This window comes from Anabas testudineus, chromosome 19 (genome assembly GCF_900324465.2).
Source record: "Anabas testudineus chromosome 19, fAnaTes1.2, whole genome shotgun sequence".
NCBI lineage: Eukaryota > Metazoa > Chordata > Actinopteri > Anabantiformes > Anabantidae > Anabas > Anabas testudineus.
In genome coordinates this window covers 10242922-10268062 of record NC_046628.1, presented here as the reverse complement: position 1 = coordinate 10268062, position 25141 = coordinate 10242922, and the positions used below count along the sequence as shown (strand labels likewise).

The window sequence follows — 25141 nt, the reverse complement described above, 5'->3', positions numbered from 1 at the left end:
CACTCCAGTTTTGAAGCCATTCATAAAAAGCAGCGGTGCGTGAACCAGGCTCTCCCTCCAGTCCCGAGCACCCCCAGAGTTCATCCCCCTGAGAGTGATAGCAGGGACGTTGATCAAAAGCTAGTCAGACATGACGAACAGTGAAGCCGGGTGGGTGGGCAGTGGTGTGAATGAGGACATGAGCTGAGAACGTTTTCTTTTTTGTCTGCGCACTTTCCCTTTTTGGAGTCTGTCATCTTTAGAACAGTCCCTTTGTCACGTTTTTAGCACAACAAGCTCATATGTTGTGGTTATGACAGTGTTAGGGCAATGGATGTGTAGAAACCAATTAGAAGAAACTGACACATTTACTTGAACTCACAAATATTACAGTGAAATGTATGTTGTGTTTATTCAGCAAAGCATCTTCACTTTTAAATGTTTTCACAATTAGATATTTCGCTGGATAAAAGTTTTAATGCCAAATAACTAGATGGGAAAATGACGCTACACCTGTACTGTCGCTGTCTTTCCAGAGATGACACTGCTGTCGTCCCAGCCCAAACCCCTGGACTCCACCGCAACCTTAGACTCGACCCCCGCTGCTGGTACGGGCACCGAGGTGAGGCAGCTGGAGAAGAGGTCAAAAGTCATTGAGGAGCTACTGCAGACAGAGAAGGACTATATCAAAGACCTGCAGATGTGTGTTGTGGAGATCATTGAGCCACTTCAGAAAAAGCAGGTAGGGATATCAGAACACACTGTGTTGTCGAAGAACAACATGACATATCGGGCGTTCAGTTATTTATTTTACCTCATTTAGCTTTTATTGTAGCTTAATATGCATAATCTATGTGTAGAACATTTTTAAATTATAAGTCTTTGTATTTTTTATGGCTGAGTCCAGTTAAGGAACCATCTGTGAACATGTCCGACATGAATCAGATCCCCGGATAAGGCTTTCACAGTATCATGGTTTCTTTCTGGATACTCCAGCTAGTTTCACCGGTTTTCTCAAAGAACTAATCCGTGATCTGATGCTAAACGTAACCATACCACACAAAGCTATCCCAGCTCAGTGTTTCAGTGTTTATCAGTTAAAACCCGAGTAGAAGTTACCGCTGTTTTGACACTTAGTCTGTCTTTCCTGAAGGTGAAAAATGTGGATTTCGATGGGCTCTTTGGTAACATCAGCTCTGTGATTGACCTGTCACAGCGCCTGTTAGAAACGCTGCAGGAGACAGACTCCATTGGTAAGAATCCAGTGTTGTAAAGGTACACATCCTGTCTGACCAACTAGTGTATGTTGCCCTTTGTACTTTATTAATGTTTCACCCATAAGTTGTGACTTGACCAAATATTAGTGACGGAGAAAGACTTTAAACATATTTTGAAAACAGCCATAATGACGGGAAGTAAACTGAATCATACAGTAGTATTCACTGAGTACTTTGGTATTTCCCCCAAACAGTTCAGATTACTGTCCTTACTGGCTTTTAAATGAACAAAGGACCTTATGTTTCTGTACCCTGGGCTCCCAGGAAAGGTATTCCTCGACTTTAAAGACGAGCTGGAGGAGGTGTACAAGATCTACTGCCAGAACCATGATGATGCCATATCGCTGCTGGAGACCTACGAGAAAGATGAAAACATCCAGCGCCACGTGCTGGAGTGTCTGGAGAGACTGAGGTGGGTCACTGGGCGGAGAATAAAATGAAACAAAACCGAGTTTTGGTAGTTTTAGATTTAATTTTTGACCAGTTTCATTAACATTGGAGTCAGATTATTCCCTGTTTTGCATGTGAGTGGCCCAACATGTGCATGTTTGTGTGTTTAAGCATGAAAACCAAAGGAAGAGTGGCTTAAAGAAGAGCCACAAGAATGGCCACTAATACAAATGTACAATTTAAGCAAACCATTAACTTAAGAAAGTTGTTGATCATTTATAGGTTGTAGAGTTCTGTAAGTGAAACATTAATAAACACGAAACCCACATTGAAGGTGTTCAGATTTTCAGTTGTGACAGTTTGATTTGAAAGAGCTCAAGGTGCATTTGCTGTTCGCTGACATCCTCATGGAATTAATTTATGATTTTAGACATTGAACTTCGGCGAATGGTCAAGTTATGAGAGCGAAGTACAATAACTGCAACACCTTAGGCAGAAGAAATACATTTGAGGGTAACAAAAGTAGTTCACTCAGGCTTTAAACATTTCTGTAAAGATCACTTCACATCCTTCCTGCTGTTTACATGCTCCATCTGATAGTATTTATATAGTTACGAGTAATGTGGAGCATTCAGAGAATGTGCCCTACCTGGTATCACTTGTCTGGTTTCACGGCAGTGACTAAGACACTTAAGGTGACACTGCTGTGCTGCTGTAAAATAAAGTAACCAGCGATGTTTAAAGAAACAGGTTTTGTTAGACCGGAAGCTTTAGAGAAGAAGGAGGGTGGTTTAAGAACAAATAGGCATAAATAAAAAGGAAAGGAACAACATACATAGTGACAGTGCCTTGTTGTTTGTAGTTTCTGTTATTTCCTAGTCATTTTATAACTTCACCATAAAGTTGGCAGCGTTATTAAAGTCTTTCTCGAGCATCTGTTGCAACCTGTGCAGTTTTACAAAGGTCATGTGTGCTGCAGCCTCTTACAAACGTCAGGTTTTACTGCGACGCTGGGCCTTTGTCCAAGTCTAACAAAAGAATTCACAAACCAAAACTCCAACAACCAGGTGTCGTGACTGTTTTATTGACTTTGCTAAGTTAAAGCGAAAGCTTTGAGGTTTTAGTTAAACAGGGATACAGGAAAACTATTTCTGGGAAATTTTTAACTCCTGCAGAAATTTAAATTATTAATAAATAATAATGTTGCTGTCTATTTATACGTTTATAAATTCTGTTCTTGTTATCTTTCTATCTTTTTGCCATCATATTCTTCAACAGGGCCATTTATCGAGAGTGGTAAGTGTCCATAACGAGTGCTGCCATGATTTCCAGCATGAGAGTTCTCTTGACGGCATGGCTTGCTCACTAACCCCCCCCCCCTCAAAACGATCTGTGTGTGTTTCTCTGTGACTATAAAACATCTGTGTTGGTCTTTCAAGGCCATTCCTTACCTGGGTCTATATTGTTGTTGGTGTTTGCATGTGCATGTGTACAGTGTGTCGTATACTATTGTGTGATGCGCAATAATCATTGTGTCTGTGAACCCTCTTTGTCGCAAAAAAATAAAATAAAATCCGGCAAAACACACCTAATGTCATCTTCTGGACTGAAACAGCTACTTACAGCAATTTACAGCATATATAAAAACAAAAACTGGTGACTGAAACTCTACTTCCAACACAATAAACATGTGAAATCACAAGTGTTTTTCTCCACTGCCTAAGCAGTAAATGCGAGACACATCTAAATTCTTGTTGTCAAACTAATTCCCTGACGTTGAGCTGTCTTAGCTGTTTGTCCTTCAGATTGCGTTAGAACTAAGCAAATCACAATAGCTTTTTCTTCCCTGTTCTTTTGTCTCCCAAAAACTGAATTGTACGTCATCATTATATATGAATATGTGATGAAAGTTACACATCATTGGATGATACTATCCACATGATGCAGAGACACGCTTGAACAGGGGAAGAAACATTTCAGCGTGGTTCAGTAGCCCAGACTGTGATTGTCAATCTGGACTTGGAGAATCTCTCACACTCTCATTTACCCCACATTCAAACCCTATGTACCATTGCTGCCTCTTTCAGGGGTAAAACAAATTACATCAACCTCGGCTCTTTCCTGATCAAGCCGGTGCAGAGGGTGATGCGTTACCCACTTCTGCTGATGGAGCTGCTGGGGGCCACACCGGAGAGCCACCATGACCGTCCCCAGCTGACTCAGGCCCTGCAGGCCGTCAAGGAGATCAACGTAAACATCAATGAATATAAGAGACGGAAGGACCTCGGTAAAACCTCTCACAATCCTCTCTTCTTACTGTTTCTTACTGTGACGTGTAGTCCTGCATCAAATTTCTAGTAGTGTTGCTCTCCTTGTTTTTCCCTGTCTCAAGTTTTCCCTCTGCTGTCCACAGTGGTGAAGTACAGGAAGGGCGATGAGGACACGTTCATTGACAAGATCTCCAAGCTGAGCATGCACTCCATTATCAAGAAATCAAATCGAGTCAGCAGCCACCTCAAACATCTCACAGGAATTTCACCCCAGGTACAGTACATTACTGCTCAGCATAAGGGAAAGTTCACATTGAGGTTAAGGGAAATTTGTCAGTGTTGTGAATGACAAGATGTTGCCTCAAACCTCTGTGTTTGTCTGTTTTTATTTTTTCCCAGATTAAAGATGAAGCATTTGATGAGGCTGAGAAAAGGTTCAGGCTGCAGGAGAGACTCATCAAGTCTTTTATCAGGGACATTTCCTTGTACCTGCAGCATATCAGGGTAAGATCACCAGGCAGGAATCTCAAACGTCAGCATTTTCCCATTATCAACCAGTCAGACAGTGATATAGAAATACTTATTGCTCATGATTCGTGCCAGTTTTATTGTAATCAAACATGTTTTTCAGAGAGTTATGTAAAGTTCTTATTTAAATATTCAGTTTTAATGTGATTTATAAGCATAGCTGTAATTATGACAATAAATCTCTTCAGGAATCAGCATCTGTGAAGGTGTTGGCAGCCATCAGCTTCTGTGACATCTACACAGAGCGAAGTCTGCTGGACCCCGACTGCTTCCAGAGAGCTCATCGCTGCATCAGCGATAAACAGTTTACACAATTTGTAAGTTCTCTTCTTCATTTGTCCTCGTTAGTTACTGTAAACATGCGTTTGGAATAACCTCTGATCATATCACATTATCTGTCAACCCCCTAAACTCTTCTGCTGAGTAGAAGGAGCGCACAGAGGCCTTAGTCATCAACCCGCTCACCCAGCTGCTCCTCATGTTTGCTGGACCGCACAAACTCATCCAGAAGCGCTTTGACAAGCTGCTGGACTACGATAATTGCAAGGAGCGAGCTGATCGCTTCAAGGATCGCCGTGTGCAGGACGAGTTGCAGGTGGCCCGCAACAACTACGAGGCGCTCAACGCCCAGCTCCTGGATGAGCTCCCCAAGTTTCACAGTGCGGCGGAGGACCTGTTTACAGGTTGTGTTAGGTCCTTTGCTCAAGCTCAGAAAGACTTCATGAAGACTACACTGGGAGAGCTGAAGCCCCTCCTACAGGCTGTGAGTGTTGTCTGCGGGGTTTTTGAGGGCGGTGCACAAATCGGACATTTTGTATGGGGATAAACATGTACATAAATGCTCAACTTCATTCCTTTATCAACATTTTCAGTTTTCTAGGAGAGCTGGTACAGAGAGCAACCTGGTTGCGCAGTTCCAAGAGGAGCATAGTCGAGTTCTCCAACTTCTGCAGAGCTTTAGCTTCTGTCCAGAGAACCTGCCTCCAGCCACATCTACAAAAAAGACCTTTGAGAAGAAGACTCTGGAGAAGCAGGTCACTAAAAAATCACTACAGGGACCTGTAAGTTTAACTCTCACTGCATTCCCAGCATGCCATATTTAATAAACAAGATGGAATAACAAAGAGTTAATCATGAGTCTTGTGCCAATGCATATTTCAGCCAAACAGCACCATGCAGACAGATGAGCACCGTGCAGGACTTCTGGTGCGCTACGGCCCTGAGAAGCTTTTCCAGGCTGAGAGGAACTTTAATGCTGCTCAAGATCTGGATGTCTCTATACAAGAGGGAGATCTTGTGGGTGTAATCAAGCCGCAGGACCCCATGGGTAGTCACAACCGCTGGCTAATTGATAATGGCGGTAGGTCAATTGTATTGCAAGATTTGATTAATGTGCCAAATTTAATTTAATCTCAGAGCCACATTGAGAAGAAGGGTGCAATATCGAATCTATTTTCATGCCTGCCTTTACCATTCTTGTTTCGTAGTTACTAAGGGTTTTGTGTACAGCTCCTTCCTCAAACCCTACAACCCACGTAGGAGCCAGTCAGACGTGTCAATTGAGAGCCAGTCATCGAATGAGTCTGGCTACGGAGGCTCCTCCCCTGTTTTCTCCCGTCAGAACAGCAACAGCACGCTGACGTTTAACCAGGAAACGGCCACCGTCAGCTTTTCCACACTGCAGCACCAGAGCCAGTCGTCGCCGCAGCCGTCCCTGGATTCCTCCTCCTCTCGCAGGAGTAACCTCCGAGATGCAGCCAATTCCGATTCTGCTTATCAAAGCAACTCCAAAAACTCACCACCCCAGAATCCCTCGCACCGAAGGGAATTTTCAGATCAAACCCACCGAAACTCACCCAGTCACAGAGACACAGAGACCTCGTACCGGCACTCGGGCAATCACAGAGACTCGTATGATACGAGTTATGCAAGTTCAAGCAGCCACAAGGAGACGTCGGACTTCTCTGAGACAGACTCGTCTTCTTCACACAGAAACAATCGCCATGAACACACAGACAAATCCTATAGTTCGTATCAGTGGAGGAATGGAGATACCATTCAGAAGAAGTCTTCTTATTCCAGAAACGAATACACCGAGCCGGAACCAGAACCAGAGCATGAGAGTGAATTAGATGGACATCAGGTGAGGTGGCAGTAGGGGGCATTTCTTAGCTAAACACACATACTTTTCTCTGGAGCTATTGGGGAAATGCTGGCACTAACTATTAGATGTTTCAGGTTTTCTAAGAATGAGTTTTTGATTGTTCTTCGTTATCCTTTTTTCAGATTTACTACGCACTCTACTCCTTCAGTGCCCGTTGTGCCAATGAACTGAGCATCTCCGCCAATCAGCAGATCCGAATACTGGAGTTCCAGGACATGAATGGCAACAACGAATGGTGGCTGGGGGAGGCAGGAGGTCGGCGGGGCTACGTGCCTTCCAACTACATCCGCAAATCAGAATATACATGATCAAAGTTTATCTGGTGGTTGAAACCTGAGACTGTAGTTGGACCTTAAGAAGGCCGACTGTGTGAGCAGACGGAACAAAGAGAAAAGCATCTGGACACGCAGTGACTTTTGTTGTCATGGAGTTTGATAGTGAGGACTGACTGCTGCTGACTCTGCTCCTGAACGTTAGTATTATATGCCTATTTATAGACTTTGTTTTTATACCATTTTTACTTACTGGAACCTGCACCCTGCCTGCTCTTGCTTTCAGTGAAAAACCTGTGAATTGCCATATTGTATGGAGCTGAAGACAATGAATTGTATTTTTAAGGTTAGCACATTGGGGGATTGCAATAAAAATATGAAGGTTTTCTGTTCAGACCAGCTCATGTAAAGAAGCATAGACTGACCTAAACACTGTGTTAATGAGTTGTTGTTTTTTTCTGCATATGGTTTATGATGCCACTACAATTATGTGTTGAAATTCCAGTAAATGCATTTACAGTATACCATCCTGTTCAACAGTCAAGGTTTGAGGCACTTTTCCATTTCCAGTTTGTAGTGTCTGTGGGAGCCATCAACAAGAATTTGGAGTGCTGTGGTGTATGAAATTAATATTTGAATCAAGACCATGGACTAAGTTGAATGGCATTGAACTATCGTTTACAAGCACTCTTATCTTTTAACTGGTTTGGTACTGTATAAACACATAATAACCTATTTTTCCTTTAAAAGGGAGTCAAAGAAAGAGAGAGCTGGTGGTCTAAACATAACTTTCCACATACTCCCCATGTACATTATTTGTAGTGCTTTACATTGAGAATATCCTATTGCACCCACTGTAAAGTGATCACTGAATTAAAAAGACCAGCTCAGCTGACAAGTTACAACAGTGTGTGAAATCTCCTTGTTTTTGGAAGTTAAACTTTAGTGCTATAAATGAAAGACCACATCTGTCATCAGCTCAGACTTGCCTTGAAAAAACTGTTTATTTTATCAGCAAAGAAACCAAGCAGTTACCCCCAGCCCAGCTTTGAGTGAAAAGGACAGGTACAAACTCACAAAGCTGAACCTGCCAGACAAAATGTAGATCACACATTTCAGTAGATCAAAATCACCGAGCCTAGCTCAAAGTGCTCTATAATATATCAGACCTCGTAAGAAAACTTGTGATGCATGGCTGCAATACAATTTTGGATGGATGTGCCTTGTTCATTTGGATTTGCATGTTTGTTACTCAAGATAAAAAAAAAAATCAATTATTAAAAAGTCCTCTGCAGCGCTGACCATATTGAAATCTGGTTCAGTTCCCTATTGTCCCAAAACGCTCAATCCCAATATACAAAAACAAAAACTTTCCATCATTTCATACAGCATCGCTTTGGTTCTGCACCAACCTCAATTCAGTTTCTTTTTCCTGAATTCCTCTTTTGTTCACCACATACGTTGACAATCCTTTTACCAAACATGACCTGTCCTGATTCAACATGCCTAATCCCCTTCTTAATTATTTAAACCATATTTTACGGTTCATCTTTGCACCTACAGTAGCTCCGTTCGACACTGGTGTGGCGTCTCGTGTAACTACACAGTCACAATAATCATTTCATTAAAATAGATACCAAAATACCACCTGGAAAGGAATCCACTCACACTCACAATCCACTCACTAAAAGTTCATAGTGGCGACTATTTCTAAACACTATCATTTATAAAAACACCTGATTTATGCGTCTTCTATCGCAGCAGCTTTACTAGACATAGACGTCCTGACTGTGTTCTGGAGACCAGCTGATGAGGAAGATGAGGTACTGCTGGACTTCTTTTCCATGGATCTGAACGAGGTTGTGGTGGTGGTGGACTTCTTTTGGACCGTCTGGGTAGTCTTCTTCTTCTTGACGTGCAGGACCTCCATGGCATCCATGTTGACACCTTGTTGAATCTCTTCGCTGGTGTCCACCTCCTCTGAACTCTGCTGCTGCTGCTGCTCCATCTGCTGCTGCTCCATCTGCTGGTGATGATACAGCTGGAAGAAGGCCACGGAGAAAGAAGTCATTTTTAAAGAACCTGCACACCTGTCTTCACATATTCAAAGGACTGATATAGACTACAATTTATCTTCCCTGTTCCCTCACCATCATCATGTGCTGGTACTTTGCGATAGCTTCGTCTGTGCTAACTCCCTCAGCCAGTCCCAGTTCTGCAGCTCTGCGGGCGAGCTCGGCCTTATGGGAACCAGGAGGTGTCCAGCCCACTCCCCTAATCCAGTTCAGGTCTGATTTGTAGTTCACCTGCAACAAAAGGGGAATAGTTAAGCATGAACAGCCTAGTATGTAGTATTTGTAAACTCAAATAATGTTGAGTTTTACTGTCCTCTCTTTAAATTTTGAGACTCCTTCACTTACATCACTCTGCAGCTTGTACGCCTGCTTGGCGTGCTTGACATTGAGCTGCTCGGGGTCACAGGTGTAGTCATGAAGCTTGCGGCGATAGGTGAGATCACTAGCCTGAGCCTGACTCTTTCTGGCCTGCAGGAACTCAGGCTGGTCGGCATGGATTTTGTAGTTACCATGCTCCTCCTTGGACTGACGTTTATACTCCAGGTTGCTCTGAAGTTTGCTTGCAGCCAGAGAGTGCACCATCTTAGGATCATCCTCCACACAGCGCAGCCCCACCTGCTGGCCCTTCTCCTTCAAATGGGACTCCTTGTAGCGGAACTGTGGAGGAGGGGAGAGTTTTCAGATCCTTTGTCTGATGTTTAAGATTAAGAGGCCTCACGTTTTCTGCACATTTCGTTGCATCTATCACATGAACTCACATCACTGGCAATGTCCCTGGAGACTTTAGCAGTTTGGAAGGGAATAGCATCCAGTCTCAAATCGTAGCCCGATGTCTTCACTTGCTCCCCGGACGCCTTGTAAACTTTCTTTAAGGGAAAAGAATGGGGAAGGTAAGTGCCGCACAGAGATACTGGCATCCTTCACTGTGGACTCACTAAATTATTAGATTACATTTAGGATTGTGAAGCACTAGGATATGATGCCTTACATCACTAATCTGCTGAGCATTAATCTTGGCTCTGACAAAGTCTGGATCATCTGGGTGTAACGTGTACTTATGCATGTCATCATTCTTTCCGGATTTGTACAGCCTCTGAAGTAGACAAAAAGACAAAGACGTGATCAGGATGTCAGTTATTCTCTTGCAATTTTTGGACTTCACATTTAAAACAAGAGTGGCTTAAAGTAAAAACTGAGAATTCATTTTTAGGTATGTTTATCTCTTCCCATACCTCACTGCACTGTTGATAGCTCATCTTAGCGTGGACAATATCGGGAGAGTCAGTCACTGAGGTGAACTTCAGACTGTCGGGGAGCTGGCGATACTTCTTCTGCATAATGGAAGCAAACACACACGGTAACAGTTAAAAATACAGATAGCTAAGACTTAAAAAGTCTCACAAATAATTTGATTCCTGGCAGTAAATGCAATGAAGCAGTATTTTACAGTGACATTTATTATTATTATGTTTGCAGTTAACTGAATTAGCCAGATAACCACTTGTCTTTTGAACTCACATCACTTATAAGCTCTCCAGCCTTCATAGCCGACTCCAGTTGAGGTGCACCCACTCCATCCCAGGCCACTCCTTTCATGAATTTGAGGTCTGACTTGTAAAGTTTCTAGAAATAACATAATTTAATATGTCATGATGATAAGTTTGTCTCATTAATGCTGTCTCTCATTTTCTCTGTGTCTGCTCCTCGCTCACCTCACTCTGCAGGTCATAAGCTTTTTTGGCCCATTTGACCTTCATGTCATCAGGCAGCACCGTGTACTCATGCAGCCTCTTCCTGTAGTCCTGATCGCTGGCCAGGGCCTGGGCATTCTTAGCCGTCACCAGATTAATCATATCTGGCGTAAGGTGGTACTGCCCGCTGACAGTCAACGCGTCCTTTCTATACTCCTGGTCGCTGGCCAGGCGACCCGCCTGCAGGCAGTGCAGGAGATGCGGGTCGTCCAAGACGCTTTTGACCCCAATATGTTTTCCTTTGTCCATCAGGTGGTTGTGTTTGTACATGTACTGGAGAGAAGAAGACAGTTTACTGCCTTTAACATTCAATGAATGAATAGCTCTGTATCTTTTAAAAGCTCAAATAATGCACATGATCCATGCTCTGTTCATAATAAAACTAAGATAAAAGCCTGTAGTTTGTTGTACTATTGAATGTCCATTGTGCTTTTTTTGGTGGATATAAATCTAGTTTTTTCCCTTCAGTAATTAAGTTTTCAGTCTAGTATAATCCTACATCACTGGCGATGCCTGTGGAGCTTTTGGCAGCCTGGAAGGGTATGTCCTGCATGGTGAGCTTGTACCCCTGAGCCCTCAGAGTGTGCCAGGATTCTCTGTACTTGATCTGGGTTACAAGGAGGTAGAAGATCATCATTAATCTTAAAGTACGGAGAATGTAGTAAAAGATGCTATGAATGTTTACAGTATATTGTACTGTGCACAGGCCACATAAACTCATGGTACCTCACTGAAGTTGGCTGCATTGATCTTTGCTTGTGTAATCTCTGGCCTCTCACTTGTTATAGTGTAGTTGTGTTGCTCATTCACCCCCTTCTCTTTGTACAAGCGCTGGGAAAGAAAGACATTCATTTACTAATGACATAATAAGCAGTAGAAAGCTTAATGAAGCAAGTAAAGAACAGTGGAATATAAAATCTGGAGGAAGCTTTCACACAGTAAAAAGTGAAGGACAAAGAAACCATCTCACTTCATTTGTGATCTGCCCACTGATTTTGGCATGTACGATATCTGGAGAGTCAGTGACAGAGGTGTGTTTGAAGTTATACGGCTGCTGGCGATATTTTTTCTGTTGAAGAAGGAATAACAAATGTTGCCTGTGTCACATTTGTGCAGATTTCAAGGTAAATTGAGGAACAAAGAAAAATAAACATTCAAATGAAGTCTGAAAAATTGCAATGAATCCCAAAACACAAGACACAGCTAGCTTGTAGCTTGTAGATCACTAGAGTGATAATAATAATAATAATAACAATAATAATAATAATAATAACAATACTACTACTACTACTACTACTAATAATAATAATAATAATAATAATAATAATAATAATAATAATAATAATAATAATAACATCTCACATCACTGATGAGGTCTGTGGCTCTCTTGGAGCCTTCAATCTGCAGAGCCCCAGTGGCGATCCAGGCTGCACCACGCAGGTAGTTCAGGTCAGAGCGATACACTTTCTGTGGCAAACACACATTAATCAATAAATAACTAAAGCAATACAAACAATACAACAACAATGGTTATCAATTTTAACAGAAGCTGTCTGCAGCACTGTACGGTCTCTTTTACCTCACTCTGTAGAGAGTACGCCTTCTTGGCTGCCTGCAGCTTCATGTCATCTGGCAGTGAGGTGTACTGGTGCAGGGTCAGCCTGTAGTCCTGATCGCTGACCAGCGACTGGGCCTTTTTGGCGTGGGCCACCTCCAACATGTCCATGGGAAGGTGAAACTTTGAAAGCTCCTTCGCCGAATCCTGTTTGTACTTAATCTGGAGCAAGAGAAATGAGTGAGGACAGAGAAAGGTTAATATAATATCATATTTTCTTGGTGTTTCGTCAGCTACGTTAGAGGAAAGAGGCACTCACATCGCTCTGCAGCTTGCTGGCATGAACTGAGTGAGCAATGTTCAAGTCATCCTGCAGTCCCTTCAGTCCAATCATCTTCCCTTTAGTCTTCTCAAATCCTTCTTTATACTTTTGCTGAAATGACAAATGATACACTTTCAGAAAGTGATCATGAGGTGAACCTCACTGCACCTGTATATAACATCACATGAAAGCAATCTGCTGTGAATATCATCCTTATTTGCATGAGATCTAACTAAAATTCTTTAAGTCATGGTAAAAATAATATATTTTTTAATGTGATATTACATCACTGAGGATATCTGCAGATGCTTTGGCAGACTGGAAAGGAATGGCATCAAGGCTCAGCTTGTAACCACCATCACGTATCTTAGTCCAAGATTCCTTGTAGTGGCTCTGAAAATGTACACGGAAAATATATGAAATATGAAATATATGAATAAACTCAGATCAAAGGTAGCTTTTCAGATGCACTTTTTTTTGTAGGTTCTTGTAAGTCTGGTTTTACCTCACTGAGGTTCATGGCATTGAGCTTTGCCTGCACCAGTTCAGGCAGTTCCCCACTCAGAGTGTAGTTGTGCTTCATGTCTTCACCCTTCTCCCTGTACAACCTCTGTAAAGAATGAAGAACAATGTCAGTCATTATCCAATTTACCTCAGGTACTTCATCATGTTCACGTTCTGTAACCGAGCCGCCATGAAATTAAAAGCTTCCTCTGTTTATTTATATGCAGTACTTTATGTTTAAGGAAATAATATGGTTGAGGAATGGTGTTTTTAACTTTAACTAAAGAAGATGTTGTAGATGAAATATACTTAGGTAAGGTGTTGGCAGGTCAACTTACATCAATGGCCAGTTTGTTGCTGAGTTTGGCTTGGACCATCTCTGGAGTGTCTTCAACACTGGTAAACTTCAGAGCACTCACATTCTGACGGTACTTTTTCTGTAGACAAAGAATGATGATTGTCAAAAAAGGTACAGAAAGAAGAAGACAGTGCATGCACATTTAATGAACAGCAGAGGGCACAATATTACCACAAACACTGAATACAAATACACTACTGATTGGGTCAAAAAAATAATAATTTAAATAAGTATGAACAGATATGAATCAGATTGATGTATATATCTGATACAGAGAGATGGATTTTGAGGGTAGAAGCCTGTTCAGGAGGAACATTTGGTATATTTGTGATCAGTCTGTCTTCATAATGTTAGCAACACTGACTGGAATGACCCTGTAGTAAGTGGCTACTTATGAAGAGGTTATGAATAGAGTCTGGTGCTGCCAGTCTGCACTAGATGTGTCACAGAAATATCTCTATGTACCATCTGCAGAAATTGTGCCTGTGTAATACAAGTCCTGGGTCCAGTTTCCTAATTGTGCACTGAGAAGATGTGGCCACATGTTTTTAGGAACCTGGACATGCAGTGTTAGGCGACACTACTGTTAAATTAAAATGTCAGCAATGTGGACCCACAGATATAATCAGTTTCTTAGGAAGAATCAGAAAGAAGAGACAAACTGTCAAAAATAAACCAGAGCCTTAATTATCTTTAAATACATTCTGTCCTTAATTGTAATTCTAGTCACATTACACAATCATGCTTATCGCTTACTCATGCTCTCTGTGCCTACAGAGTTAATAATAGCACATTAGAGTGGTTAATAATACACTGCGTGATAGTTGGTTTAAATTACATTTGAGTCCCAGTATAATTAAAACAAGTGAGGGAAATCTTAGTGAAGGTCAAGGACTGAAAAACCTTTTTAGTATTTAACCATTTACGTGTAGGCATTTATCTCTTAACCTGCTGCTCATTTCAGCAATGCATTCTGGGTCAACGTGTTACCTCGCTGACGAGTTCTCCGGCCTTCTTCGCCTGCTGGACATCCAGAGATTTTGAGGCTTCCCAGCCGACGCCCTTCATCCAGTTCAAATCCGACCTGTACTGTTTCTACAGAACAGACACACATAGCTCAATTTCAAATGCCAAGTTCCACAGTATCATAGTTAATGAATGATTTATACATGAAACTAATTGTTTCAGTGTCTAACAGTGAGACTTACATCGCTCTGTAATTCGTAGGCCTTCTTAGCCCAGGCAACATTCATGTCTGTTGGTACTGTTGTGTACTCATGGAGGAAAGTTCTGTATTTAGTCTCAGTTGCCAGGTCTTGAGCCTTCTTGGCATGGCTGATATTCAGCATATCCAGAGAAACACTGGAAACAGGATTATAGCACAATAAACGAGGAGCCCTGTTTCAACTGTTAAAGGCAGCTTCCGTAATTAAACGAGCTGCTGTTTATCCAACAGGTTACACAACTGCCTTTCTGCGGCATCTGATCTGTTCAAATGGACAAATAAGGATCAGACAGCTCACCTGTATTTAGTTTTTGTGTCCTCATATTCCTTCTTGTAGTGGCGATCACTCTGTAGCTTGGTGGCCAGTGCGGAGTGGGCCATCTGAGAGTCATCACTCACTGACTTGATACCAATAACCTTGCCTTTGTTTTTCTCATAATTCTCCCTGTATTTGACCTGCAAGAGCACACAATGTCAGTATCAGAGCCAGGACAACCTTTCAGATGCAGACAGTTTGCAGAATAACTTACATCACTGGCCAGGTCTCTCTTAGCTTTGGCGGTAAGTATAGAAAGAGAGTCCAGGCTCAGCTCGAAGCCCTTTTCCCTCTGCTTCTCCCAGCTGCTCTTATACACTTTCTAGATTGATGAAGACATTAACATCAAATGTTAAACACACAGAAAGGTCAGGAAAACCTATTTCAATAGTTTTTCTTAATGTGTAGGATTTAGCCTTAATTTACTATAAGGGCATAGGCAAGATAGAACGGCAACAAAAAGAAAAACATGTAATATACAGATAGCACCATGTGTGATGAGAGTTTGTAAGTTTCTTTTTTTTTTACTTTACTCTCTTACTATTGTGTAATCAGACAGAGGTGCATATTCAGCCAGAGACTGATCAATGTCAAGTGCTTCATAGAGCACCACAGGAGATCCTTTCTGCCTGCGGCCATCAAACTGTACAGCTCCTCCCCCCTTTGTAAGGTGGTGGGGAACTGAACTGATTATCATCAGTATCATTATTTATCTTTCCACTCTGTGGAAATATTCTATAGAATATTTTGATATTCTGTAAATATATTGACTTTTTGTACTGCTGTTATTTTGCATTACTGTGGGTTTAGATCTTTTCTGGTTGTGGTTCTTTCCTTCTGTCTGAATTTAGGATGCTGAGAACTGCATGTCTAGTGAACTCACCCCACTGAGAAGGTCAGCGTTTGCCTTTGCTTGTCTGAAAAGAGGTTCGTCCTTTGTCATGGTGTACTGGTGTATAATCTGCTCTGTGTTTGCTTTGTACGCCAGCTGAAAATCGAAGCAGGACGACATATGTTGTCAGAGTGCAGCATAATTAAATGTACGTAATTATAGCTTTAAAGTGGAGAGCCTACATCGCTCTGGAGTTCCTGGCTTTTTTTGGCATGTTTAATGGACAGATCATCCGCCACTTGGGTGAATTTGAGTCTGTCTGCCTTCTGACGGTACTTAGTCTGAAAGACAAAAGTGCATTACAGTGGATAAACATTGTCTCTAAATGTGCAAAGTCCCTTAATGCAAAAACAGATACACATAGAGACAAACAGTCTAATATTACTGACATCACTGAGCAGGTCTCCAGCCTTCTTGGCCTGGGCTATGTTCAGACATCCTTCAGCTTCCCAGCCCACTCCTTTCATCCAGTTCAGGTCTGAGCGATACTGGTTCTGTGGAACATTAAATATGTGTCGTTAACCAGGAGAAATACTAAACATTTATTTGAACAACAGACTCTGGCTCGGCCTTTCCTCCTGTCTCTTACCTCACTTTGAAGGGAGTATGCCTTTTTGGCCTGCTGGACCTTGATGTCATCAGGCAAAACAGTGTAGTCGTGGAGCTTGGTGCGATATTCCAGATCACTGGCAAGGGCCTGGGCCTTTTTGGCATGGCTCAAGTTGATCATATCCAGAGGAAGGTTGTACTGGGCCTGGGTCTCCTTGGAGCCCTTTTTGTACTCAATCTGTAGTGATGAAAATAAAAAGAGTACAGAAAATTGTATTAAAAAGCTAATGCAGGTGACTTTTTTGAATATTTTAAAACACAAATACACCTCAAACAGAACATACTGAAGCAAGGAGAGATATATTGAGACATTGAGTATTATACTGCATGTGAGAATATAATGCCTGTAAAGTGAAGTTGAAAATATCTTCTACATACATCACTGTTCATCTTGGCCACTTGAAGAGAGTGCAGAGTCTTAGAGTCGCTCACATTGACCCCTACTGCCTTTTCCTTGTCCTTCATGTAGTTCTCTTTGTATTTAATCTGAAACACAGATTATATTTGTCAATTATTACATCTGACTTTAAGCTCAGACTCACTCAGACTGTATTTCTACTTCTGATTGAGGAGTAGAGTGTCTGTTGGCTTACATCACTGGCGAGGTCTCGGGAAGCTTTGGCTGCTTTGACACTCAGGTCGTCCATGCCAATGTCGCAGGCTTTAGACTTGGTCTTCTCCCATTCCTCTTTATATTTAATCTGGAGTAACAGTGGTGGATTATTTAATCATAACTTGATGAATGAGAAGGTACTTCTATAACCATGTAAATTAGTTTTAGTGTGTGTGTGCGTTCATAAAGAGTGAACACAGACCTTGCAAATGCATATTTGAGAAAGTGTGTTAACTTACATCACTGCACAAAGCCGCATTGGCTTTGGCCTTTTTGATTTGGGGAAGGTCTTCAGAGAGTGTGTACTGATGCTTCATCTTTTCATAGCCGGCTTTGTAATTTAGCTAGAGAACACATTAATTACACATTCAAACAGCACATTCAACTCATTCAAACGAATAATTATCCCTCACATTCTGCATGTCGGGTTTATGCAGTTTACTTACATTGCTGACAAGCTGAGCATTTTTCCTGGCTAGAATGATCTCCGGTGTGTCTGTCACTGGACTGTACTTGACCTGATCAATATGTTGCCTGTAGTTCTTCTGCAATCATATAATACATTTACAATTCACGATGACGATGCAGCTGCCTTACATTTGAATGCTTTTATTGTCATTTTAATGGAATTAGCTACACTTTGAGAAAAATCACAATTAACTCATGCAACTCGTAACTTTAGTTAGTTTCACTGTGTGAGAACTCACGTCTTTTAGTGGGTCCAGTTTCTTTTGACACTGGTAACCTGGAGTGAGGGTGGCCTGGTAGTGGCACTCACTCTGCTCCTGTTCATGACCTTGTTTATAAGAAATCTGAAATGCACAGGAGGTTTATGTCTTTGAAATTAATCGCAATGAACCATTGTATTCTTCACAGTTTTGTAATAACATTCTTGTACGTACGTCTTAATCTAGGTAATTAAAACGTCAAAACAGAGCTGATCTGGTGGGAGATGAAACTGACTTACATCACTTGCCAGCTTCCTCGCTTTAATGGCATGCATGGTCTTCCTATCAATCCCAGAGTCTTCATAGTGGCCCTTCATGTCACTGATGTACTTCTCTTTATACTTGTTCTTTTAAATATATAGAGACAATAAATGAAACTGTAATATAACCAGAATATCCAGGCATTAAATACATATACATTGCATTTTTTGAAAAACGATACTTACATCACTTGTGAATTTGGCAACTTTTGCAGCATTTTGAAACTGAGGTGTCTCACAGAAATTGATGCTGTGGCCTTTGGTGTTCTCCAGGTCCTTTTTATACTCCACCTGTTCAAGAGATGTACTCTACAAATGAAGCTGCTGCCTTATAGCATTTTATTCTCAGTTAAAGCTTATCACTCTTAGCAACAAGGTGCAAGCGGAAATGTGCCAAATACAGTATAGAGTATTCAAGTGCTTGCTGCTAATCAGTCACCATCACCGGCCCTTCATCAGATTGTAACTCAAAATTTTAATCTTGCCTTTGTTTGCTGAGAGTGCAGTGAGAGTGCCATTTAATTAATCTCTTTAATATTATAATACACAGGGAGTATTTTAAGTAAAAAGGGCTTCAATTCTTATGCTGTGTTTGTCATATCTCAGAATAGATGCTGAGGAGTGAAACACTGCATTCCTGTCTAAGGTAAGATTAGTTTGCTGGGATGTGCAGTGGTGTAACTCCACCGGACAGGCATGGCAGTGATGCCAAAAATGCAGGTTGAGTGGCTTCATGTCTGCTGGACTCTTACAGAGTGTGCCCAGTATTTGTAGGACTTAAATACCAAAATACACACAGAGCAGCATTTTGTTATGTAGAAAGACCCAGTTTTACCTGTGGCTGGGATCATTTCAAAATACGTGCTCAATGACGGACTGGCCTTTGCCTTAAGCTCACCTCACTGACAAGCTTGTTGATCTTTCGGGCGTTCTTTAGAGTCATATTGTCCTCTGATGTCAGGCTGTGGAAGTGTGACGTCCCCTTCATCTTGTTTAAGTCCTGTCTGTATTTTAGCTGCAAAGGAATGAAAGACGATGTAATACATCTACAGGAGAAGGAACACATGTTGTGTGACTACAGGATCCAGAGATTAGCAATAGACACACACGCAGAGTCTAATTCAGTCAGGGTGGCGAGTTTAAAGAATGACGACAAGGACAGGCCTTGTCATTGTAGTGCTTCATCTGTTCTGCCCAGTGATGACAAAGCCAGATGATGGATGAAGGTGAAGCTCTTCCACTCTATACTCACTCTTTACCTCCAGTTCACATGGTTCCCTTTATAACTTAACGTGTAAGAGTTTGGACATAGTATGTACTTTATGTTTACCAAAGACATGCAGAGATTGTGTGAGTGCTTCAGGAAGGTCAAACTCACATTACTTGCGTTTTCCTGTGCCTTCTTTGCCAGATAATAACCAGGAGTGATCATTGCAGGGAAGCTTCCTTTGCCTCGTTGCTGCTCATACTCTTCAGTATAGGCAATCTATAGACAAAGGGGTTCACTTACTTCATTCAATTCACTTGTAATTTACATAGCTATGGAAATTATTTTTCTAAAAACATTAAGTCAAAATTAAGCCATATGGGTCAAAGTACCAACTGGGTAGAGTAAATTGCAAAATGAATTGAAAACTAAATGATAATCTAAAGCTCCAAGATACAGTAGACACAATGTACCACCTAAACTATGCATTTGAGTCTGACAAGGGGCCTTTAAGAGGTGCATCCTCGTCTTCTTGAAGAACTGTAAGCGTCATAGTGAATAATTAATCATATGTTCATGTATATTCTTGTATTTGATTCTTTTAAATGTAAAGTTATTCTTCATAAACAGTCATTTCCTCACCTGGCTGAGATTCTCTGCGTTTTCTCTGGCATGCATTGTTTCAGCTATTGCAGCCTCAGTGCTAGCTTTACCCTTCATCTCCTGATCGTACATCTGACGATACTTAACCTGGCAGGATATGAAAACCATCATTAAACACTGATCGAGGTTCTGTAACAATCTGCTTATGTGTACATTTTTGATATTCTCTCCTTACATCACTGGCCAGCTCAGTGGCCTTCTTTGAAATCTTGTATCCAGGTGTAAGATGTGCAGGGAAACTACCTTTACCTCTCTGCTGCTCATACTCTTCTGTATAGGCATACTGAAAAAAGGAAAAACAATTCAGGTCCACAACAACATCTGTTTATTTAACTGAGTACCTGAAGGTTTTGTAGGTAGCATCTTGGAGGCTTAGTGAAAAGCTTACATCGCTAACAATTTGTCCTTGTTTCTTTGCCAGAAGCACCTCTGGAGGGTCAACAAATGCAGTGTACTTTGAAACTCTTTCCTCGTGTCCCTTTTTATATTCCAGCTGCAGGGAAGAAACACAAATACAGCAAATTAACCTCAAGGTAATCACTGCTGTGAAATTGCCATCTTAACTTACTGGTTCTGATCCCACTTACGTTACTGGCCAAAGTATTGGCGTTCTTTGCAGCTTGATAACCTGGTGTGATCATGGCAGGGAAGCTGCCTTTGCCCTTTGACTGCTCATATTGCTCTGTGTACTTCGCCTGCATGTAAAAAGGACAAATTGAACCAGAGGACTTTATATCAGTAATTTTAGTTTTATTGTCTTTATACAGACTCAATGATGAAAACAGTGTACTCACATCGCTGACAGTCTTCTGGGCCTGAGACATTGTTACTACCTCCTGGTTGGTCACTGTGCCTGAATACCATGTCTGCTGCTGTGAGAACTCAGACTGAGACTGAGACTGAAAGGCCTATTTGGATATGGAAGACAAAGCTGGTCATTTTCAGACAGTCACAGTACAGCTCATAGTGCACCATTTCATAGCATGTGGCTCTTTCAGTGAAAATATCCAGAGAGTAGGACTGTGAACACACAACAATTGATCAAATTTAAATCCTGTACTAAATACAGGAGCGAGGAGATGCATTACCATTTACTGTTTAGTCTACTAACACTACTGTACCTCCCAAAACCCAATTAAAATAAATCTTAATGTGATCATTTGGTGGATTATGTGAGATAACTGCACACAATTACCTTTCTATTTGGGGACTAATTGTTTTTTATCAATTGAGTAAAGATGAGAATTTGGGCTAGAACTCCCTTTAAACTGGGTGTAATGGCCAGTTGCTCTACTGGGAGCTCACCTGGCTGGTCATCTGACTGGCTAGGCGAGCCTTCTCCAGCTCCATGGACTTCATGTCATAGTGGAAGGTGGACATAAAGCGCTCACCGTCTTCGCGATACTTCAGCTACAAGTGCACATAGACGATAAGCATTAAGCCAAGACAAGCACACATTTGCACATGCTCAGTGTGGATGTGTTTGCAGCCTCCACCTTAGGGTACGTAGCAAAAATCAACAATAAATACAAAATAAAACAACCAGCCCTGACTGACATTACTCTCACCATGATTCAAATTTTATGCTGACACGTGATGGAGTAATATTAGTGTGCTGGTATTAATAACTGACATGTTCCAATTAAAAAGAAGCTGGACCTGCTGAATAAAGAAACTCTGAGCTGCTAATGACTCCTGAGCTGTAAAGATGTCTTACACTATTATTAGAAGAGCTGTAGTGCAAGGGGACGGAGACGGAGCTCATTAGTGACTCTGGAGCATCATCACTAAGGGTCTAACAATAAAAAATCAGCACAACTTCCTGTTAAAACTCAAGACAAATGTAAACATTTCAAGTATCACTGAAGATGAATTATCGAGTTAAGTCCCATTTCTCTACAGTGGCACATAGCAGTAGCTGATGAGCTTACTAGCCTTCTGCTAATATAAGCATGGCAGCATTGCATCAACTCTTAAACACAGACAGACTCAGACAGACACGAACAGGTGGCAGGGCAGAGGAGAGGAAGGGATGTGAGGCTGTTTTTCCTGATGTATAATTTTAGACCCCCGAGGCATAAAGTGGGCTAAGCAGAGGGGGCGTCTCGCCTCTGTCACTGGAACAGAAATAACCCGAGTTGCACTCTCCATGCCACACCGCTGCCGTCACCGCGGAGTCAGAGCAGTCGTCCACCTCTCTCCCTTGCGCTCATAAAGAGGGAATGAGACCTTTTTGATCTCGCAGTAATGGATCCATCTGCTTAGGCTGAGCTCTTAACTTCTCTGTCTTTATCTATATTTGTAGCTTAATAAATCTCAGTCATCTCTGAGGTTGCCAATAGATTCGTGTGACTCTGAATGATAAATTAAAAAGCAGAACGATCAATTCAACTAAATTGTAGGATTTTAAAAATAGAATAGTGTACTAAATCAAAATGTGGATCAGTTGTAACACTGTTATATACATACATCTCTTAGATCATAAAATAATTATATAAACCTGCACAATGACCATTATAATAATAATGTGCACAGTAAATCCCAACCAATGACAAATGTTCATTTCTTTCATAGCATATACAGTGACTTATGTCTGCCTGCCAACAATACACTTCGATTCAGTTCAAGGCCAAATCGTTTTGTCTCATGTTGCTGCTGCTGCTGTGTTTTTGTACATGACATCACCTTACCTCACTGCTCGCCTTGCTTTGTTTCTTTGCATTGATGTTGACGGGGGTCTCATAGACACTTGTGAATGTGTTGTTCCTTGGATTGTGTCTGGAGGGAAGAAAAGAGAAAAGTCCTCGACATCAAAAATCTGTGTTCATTCATTGGGACTGTGCTGAAATAACATACTTATATACACTTACACAGAGCAGTACGGCCTCTTCTTGTGGCTGACAAAGTTATTGGCGGTGAGGACCATCTTACAGACATCACAGTGAAAACATGCTTTGTGCCAATTCTAACAGAAGAAACGACAACTCACATTATTTTAACATCAATTATGTCAACAAGGCCCCAAAATCTCAAAAACAGGGCTCACTGATTTTTAAATATCTTTCAAATATTGCTTTTATGTGACTGTTAATATTAGTTACATAATATAATATTAGACATCTCCTTGCAACAAGTGACATTATAAACTTTAGAGAAGTAACTTACATACATATTGTTTTCGTATTTTGTAGCTTTAAACTGTAGTTTATCTGCAGGTCAAGTACTTCAATACATTCACCTGTTTGCACACTGAGCTACAGTACTTGTCAGATTTTACTTAATAAAGTATTTAAACAAGTTAGATCTTGCCATGTTTAGGTTATTGGTGTTTTATTGTGGTAACTGATGTCCACTGTTATTATAAAACATCTTAAAATACCTCCGTCTGCCTAATTCTGCCCTGTGATAAATGTGCTCTGTAGCAGTTGGTTAAATATAGTAGATGTACAACTAGACGATTTGTACCATACTTTTGCTTGAACATTTACTTTTATGTCGCTGTTACTTTTACTTCCACATTAATTTTGCTTACAGTATTTAGTATGTACATTTAAGACTAAACTGTCTAGAAACCTCTTGAAACCTCGGTGTTACCTGGTCGATGCAGTTTATCTTCTCTGCTGGGTAGACGACAAACCCACACCTAGCACAGGACTGCATGGTGACTGTTTGTGCTTTTCCCAAAAAACCTTTAGGAAAAATATCAGAAGATAGCTGGCGTTGAAAAACAAAATTCACGTCAGGCAGGCAGCAGTAGTCAGGTACTGGTAGAGATGAGCAGATAGTTAGGGTGGTGTATCTCTGGTGGTGGTAAACTTAGCTCTGTGCCTGTGACACTGTGTCTTACTTGATACCATGTCCCATGACGGACCTCCCACCTTCCATGGCCCATGGTTGCACACTGGCTAAGTCCAGCTGTCTGTCTGCAGAGAGGGAGAGACAGTGACAGAGAGTTCAGATGTCACCGCATATGTGTAATGATCCTGAGTTGGACGGCCAGTTTAACTTTAGGCATCTTGCTCTGACACTATAAGACAGTAGTGTGTGCTGTGATGGTCATAGTGAATGATTCAGTGAATGGTTAGTCACTGATGTAAATCCCTGAATCAACCTCTCTCTAGTGTTTTATTCAACAAAAAACAAATATTAAGACATCATCACAGTAGGATTCATATAATTAGGGACAATCCTTGAGTTTATCTGAAGTTAATTAGTGGCTTCAGCATGAGTTAATCACATTTAGTGGATGTCTCTGACCCTCTTTTTTTAATGTTATCCTTCAGCTGCAGCTCACAGGAAACACAAACAGAGAATTTTGTACCACAATGAATTTTACTGCAGAAGATCCCTACTTAATTCAATGAACTCTGATGATCTTTTAAACCTCATATGATGTTCACCTTTTAAAAACATGTTTGCCTTTATTTTACAGGTCCTGTATTTTCTAGGTAATTTACTAAAAAAGGTTTCTCTTAATTTCTTAAAAGTTATCTGGTATTCAGAGGTTACATATTTGGTTTATATTAAAGTCACATATTTACCAAGAGACATGGAAAACTTACATTGCTACAGTCAGCTAGTTTCAGGTTCAAAGCCCTGACTGTTGCCTGTTGTTCAACTCAACAGCACCGGCCTACCTGAACTCCCTCATCTTGGTCTACAATCTTTCCCGCCCACTGTTCTCTGCAAGCGAACAACATCTTGTGGTCTCCTCATCTCACCTCAAAAGATCCCTCTGTGGTGGAACAAGCTGCCACCCTCTGTAAAAACATGCTGAAAACAGAACTTCTTCAGCATTTTAATCTTTCTCTGCACTAAAATCTGAACAAAACAAACAACTTGCACGTATTCCCCATATGACCTCTTTGCTGGAGTACTTTACTTTAAAGTTCATCTCCTTGGCTTAGATATTTCCTTGTTTTGCACCTCACTTGTGAGTTGCTTTGGATAAAAGAGTCAAATAATTAAATCTAAATGAAGTAACATAGCTAGTTTTAATTGACGAAAAGGGGAAATGATGTATTAGACAAGTGAACACTAATTCATAAACAATATAATTTTAATTAATTTTTATTAGAGATCAAGTCCACTAAGTGTATTTATTTATTGGAAAGTCCAGGTAATTAACAACAAAATATAAGTTTACTATTAGGAATGTGGGAGGAAATTTGCCAGGAAATTAT

The 25141-nt window shown here is 41.1% G+C and overlaps 2 protein-coding genes across 4 annotated transcripts in view; one reads left to right on the top strand and one right to left on the bottom strand.

Annotated features, from left to right (window-relative positions):
• The window catches only part of dnmbp (dynamin binding protein), a 35655-nt gene extending 27873 nt beyond the window's left edge, over positions 1-7782 (top strand). For both annotated transcript variants that reach the window (XM_026352134.1, XM_026352135.1), the window contains 13 exons: positions 516-721; positions 1133-1232; positions 1521-1668; positions 2925-2942; positions 3734-3933; positions 4060-4190; positions 4316-4420; positions 4633-4761; positions 4872-5207; positions 5317-5505; positions 5606-5804; positions 5932-6587; positions 6731-7782. In XM_026352134.1, the coding sequence (XP_026207919.1) occupies positions 516-721; positions 1133-1232; positions 1521-1668; positions 2925-2942; positions 3734-3933; positions 4060-4190; positions 4316-4420; positions 4633-4761; positions 4872-5207; positions 5317-5505; positions 5606-5804; positions 5932-6587; positions 6731-6916 (2603 nt within the window). In that variant the 3' untranslated portion in view covers positions 6917-7782. The remainder of the gene's footprint in view (positions 1-515; positions 722-1132; positions 1233-1520; positions 1669-2924; positions 2943-3733; positions 3934-4059; positions 4191-4315; positions 4421-4632; positions 4762-4871; positions 5208-5316; positions 5506-5605; positions 5805-5931; positions 6588-6730) is intronic.
• Positions 7783-7873: 91 nt separating this feature from the next.
• nrap (nebulin-related anchoring protein) lies at positions 7874-24953 on the bottom strand. Of its 2 annotated transcripts, XM_026352132.1 has the most exons (45): positions 24596-24953; positions 23806-23881; positions 23553-23647; positions 22829-22923; positions 22649-22736; positions 21264-21368; positions 20753-20866; positions 20546-20653; positions 20347-20451; positions 20134-20241; positions 19938-20045; positions 19467-19574; positions 18987-19103; positions 18275-18379; positions 18068-18175; positions 17808-17912; positions 17547-17645; positions 17340-17444; positions 17081-17188; positions 16866-16973; positions 16468-16665; positions 16268-16372; positions 16061-16159; positions 15870-15974; positions 15201-15308; positions 14969-15126; positions 14654-14807; positions 14436-14540; positions 13426-13524; positions 13089-13193; positions 12869-12976; positions 12581-12694; positions 12286-12483; positions 12069-12173; positions 11677-11775; positions 11433-11537; positions 11206-11313; positions 10668-10979; positions 10474-10578; positions 10188-10286; positions 9944-10048; positions 9714-9821; positions 9301-9612; positions 9031-9186; positions 7874-8921 (listed from the first exon to the last, which is right to left on the bottom strand). In XM_026352132.1, the coding sequence occupies exons 2-45, from the start codon at positions 23813-23815 to the stop codon at positions 8622-8624; spliced, it is 5469 nt and encodes a 1822-aa protein (XP_026207917.1). In that variant the 5' UTR covers positions 23816-23881; positions 24596-24953; the 3' UTR covers positions 7874-8621. The 2 variants fall into 2 exon arrangements, with proteins under 2 accessions (XP_026207917.1, XP_026207918.1); XM_026352133.1 differs by lacking the exon at positions 21264-21368.
• Positions 24954-25141: the final 188 nt, after the last annotated feature.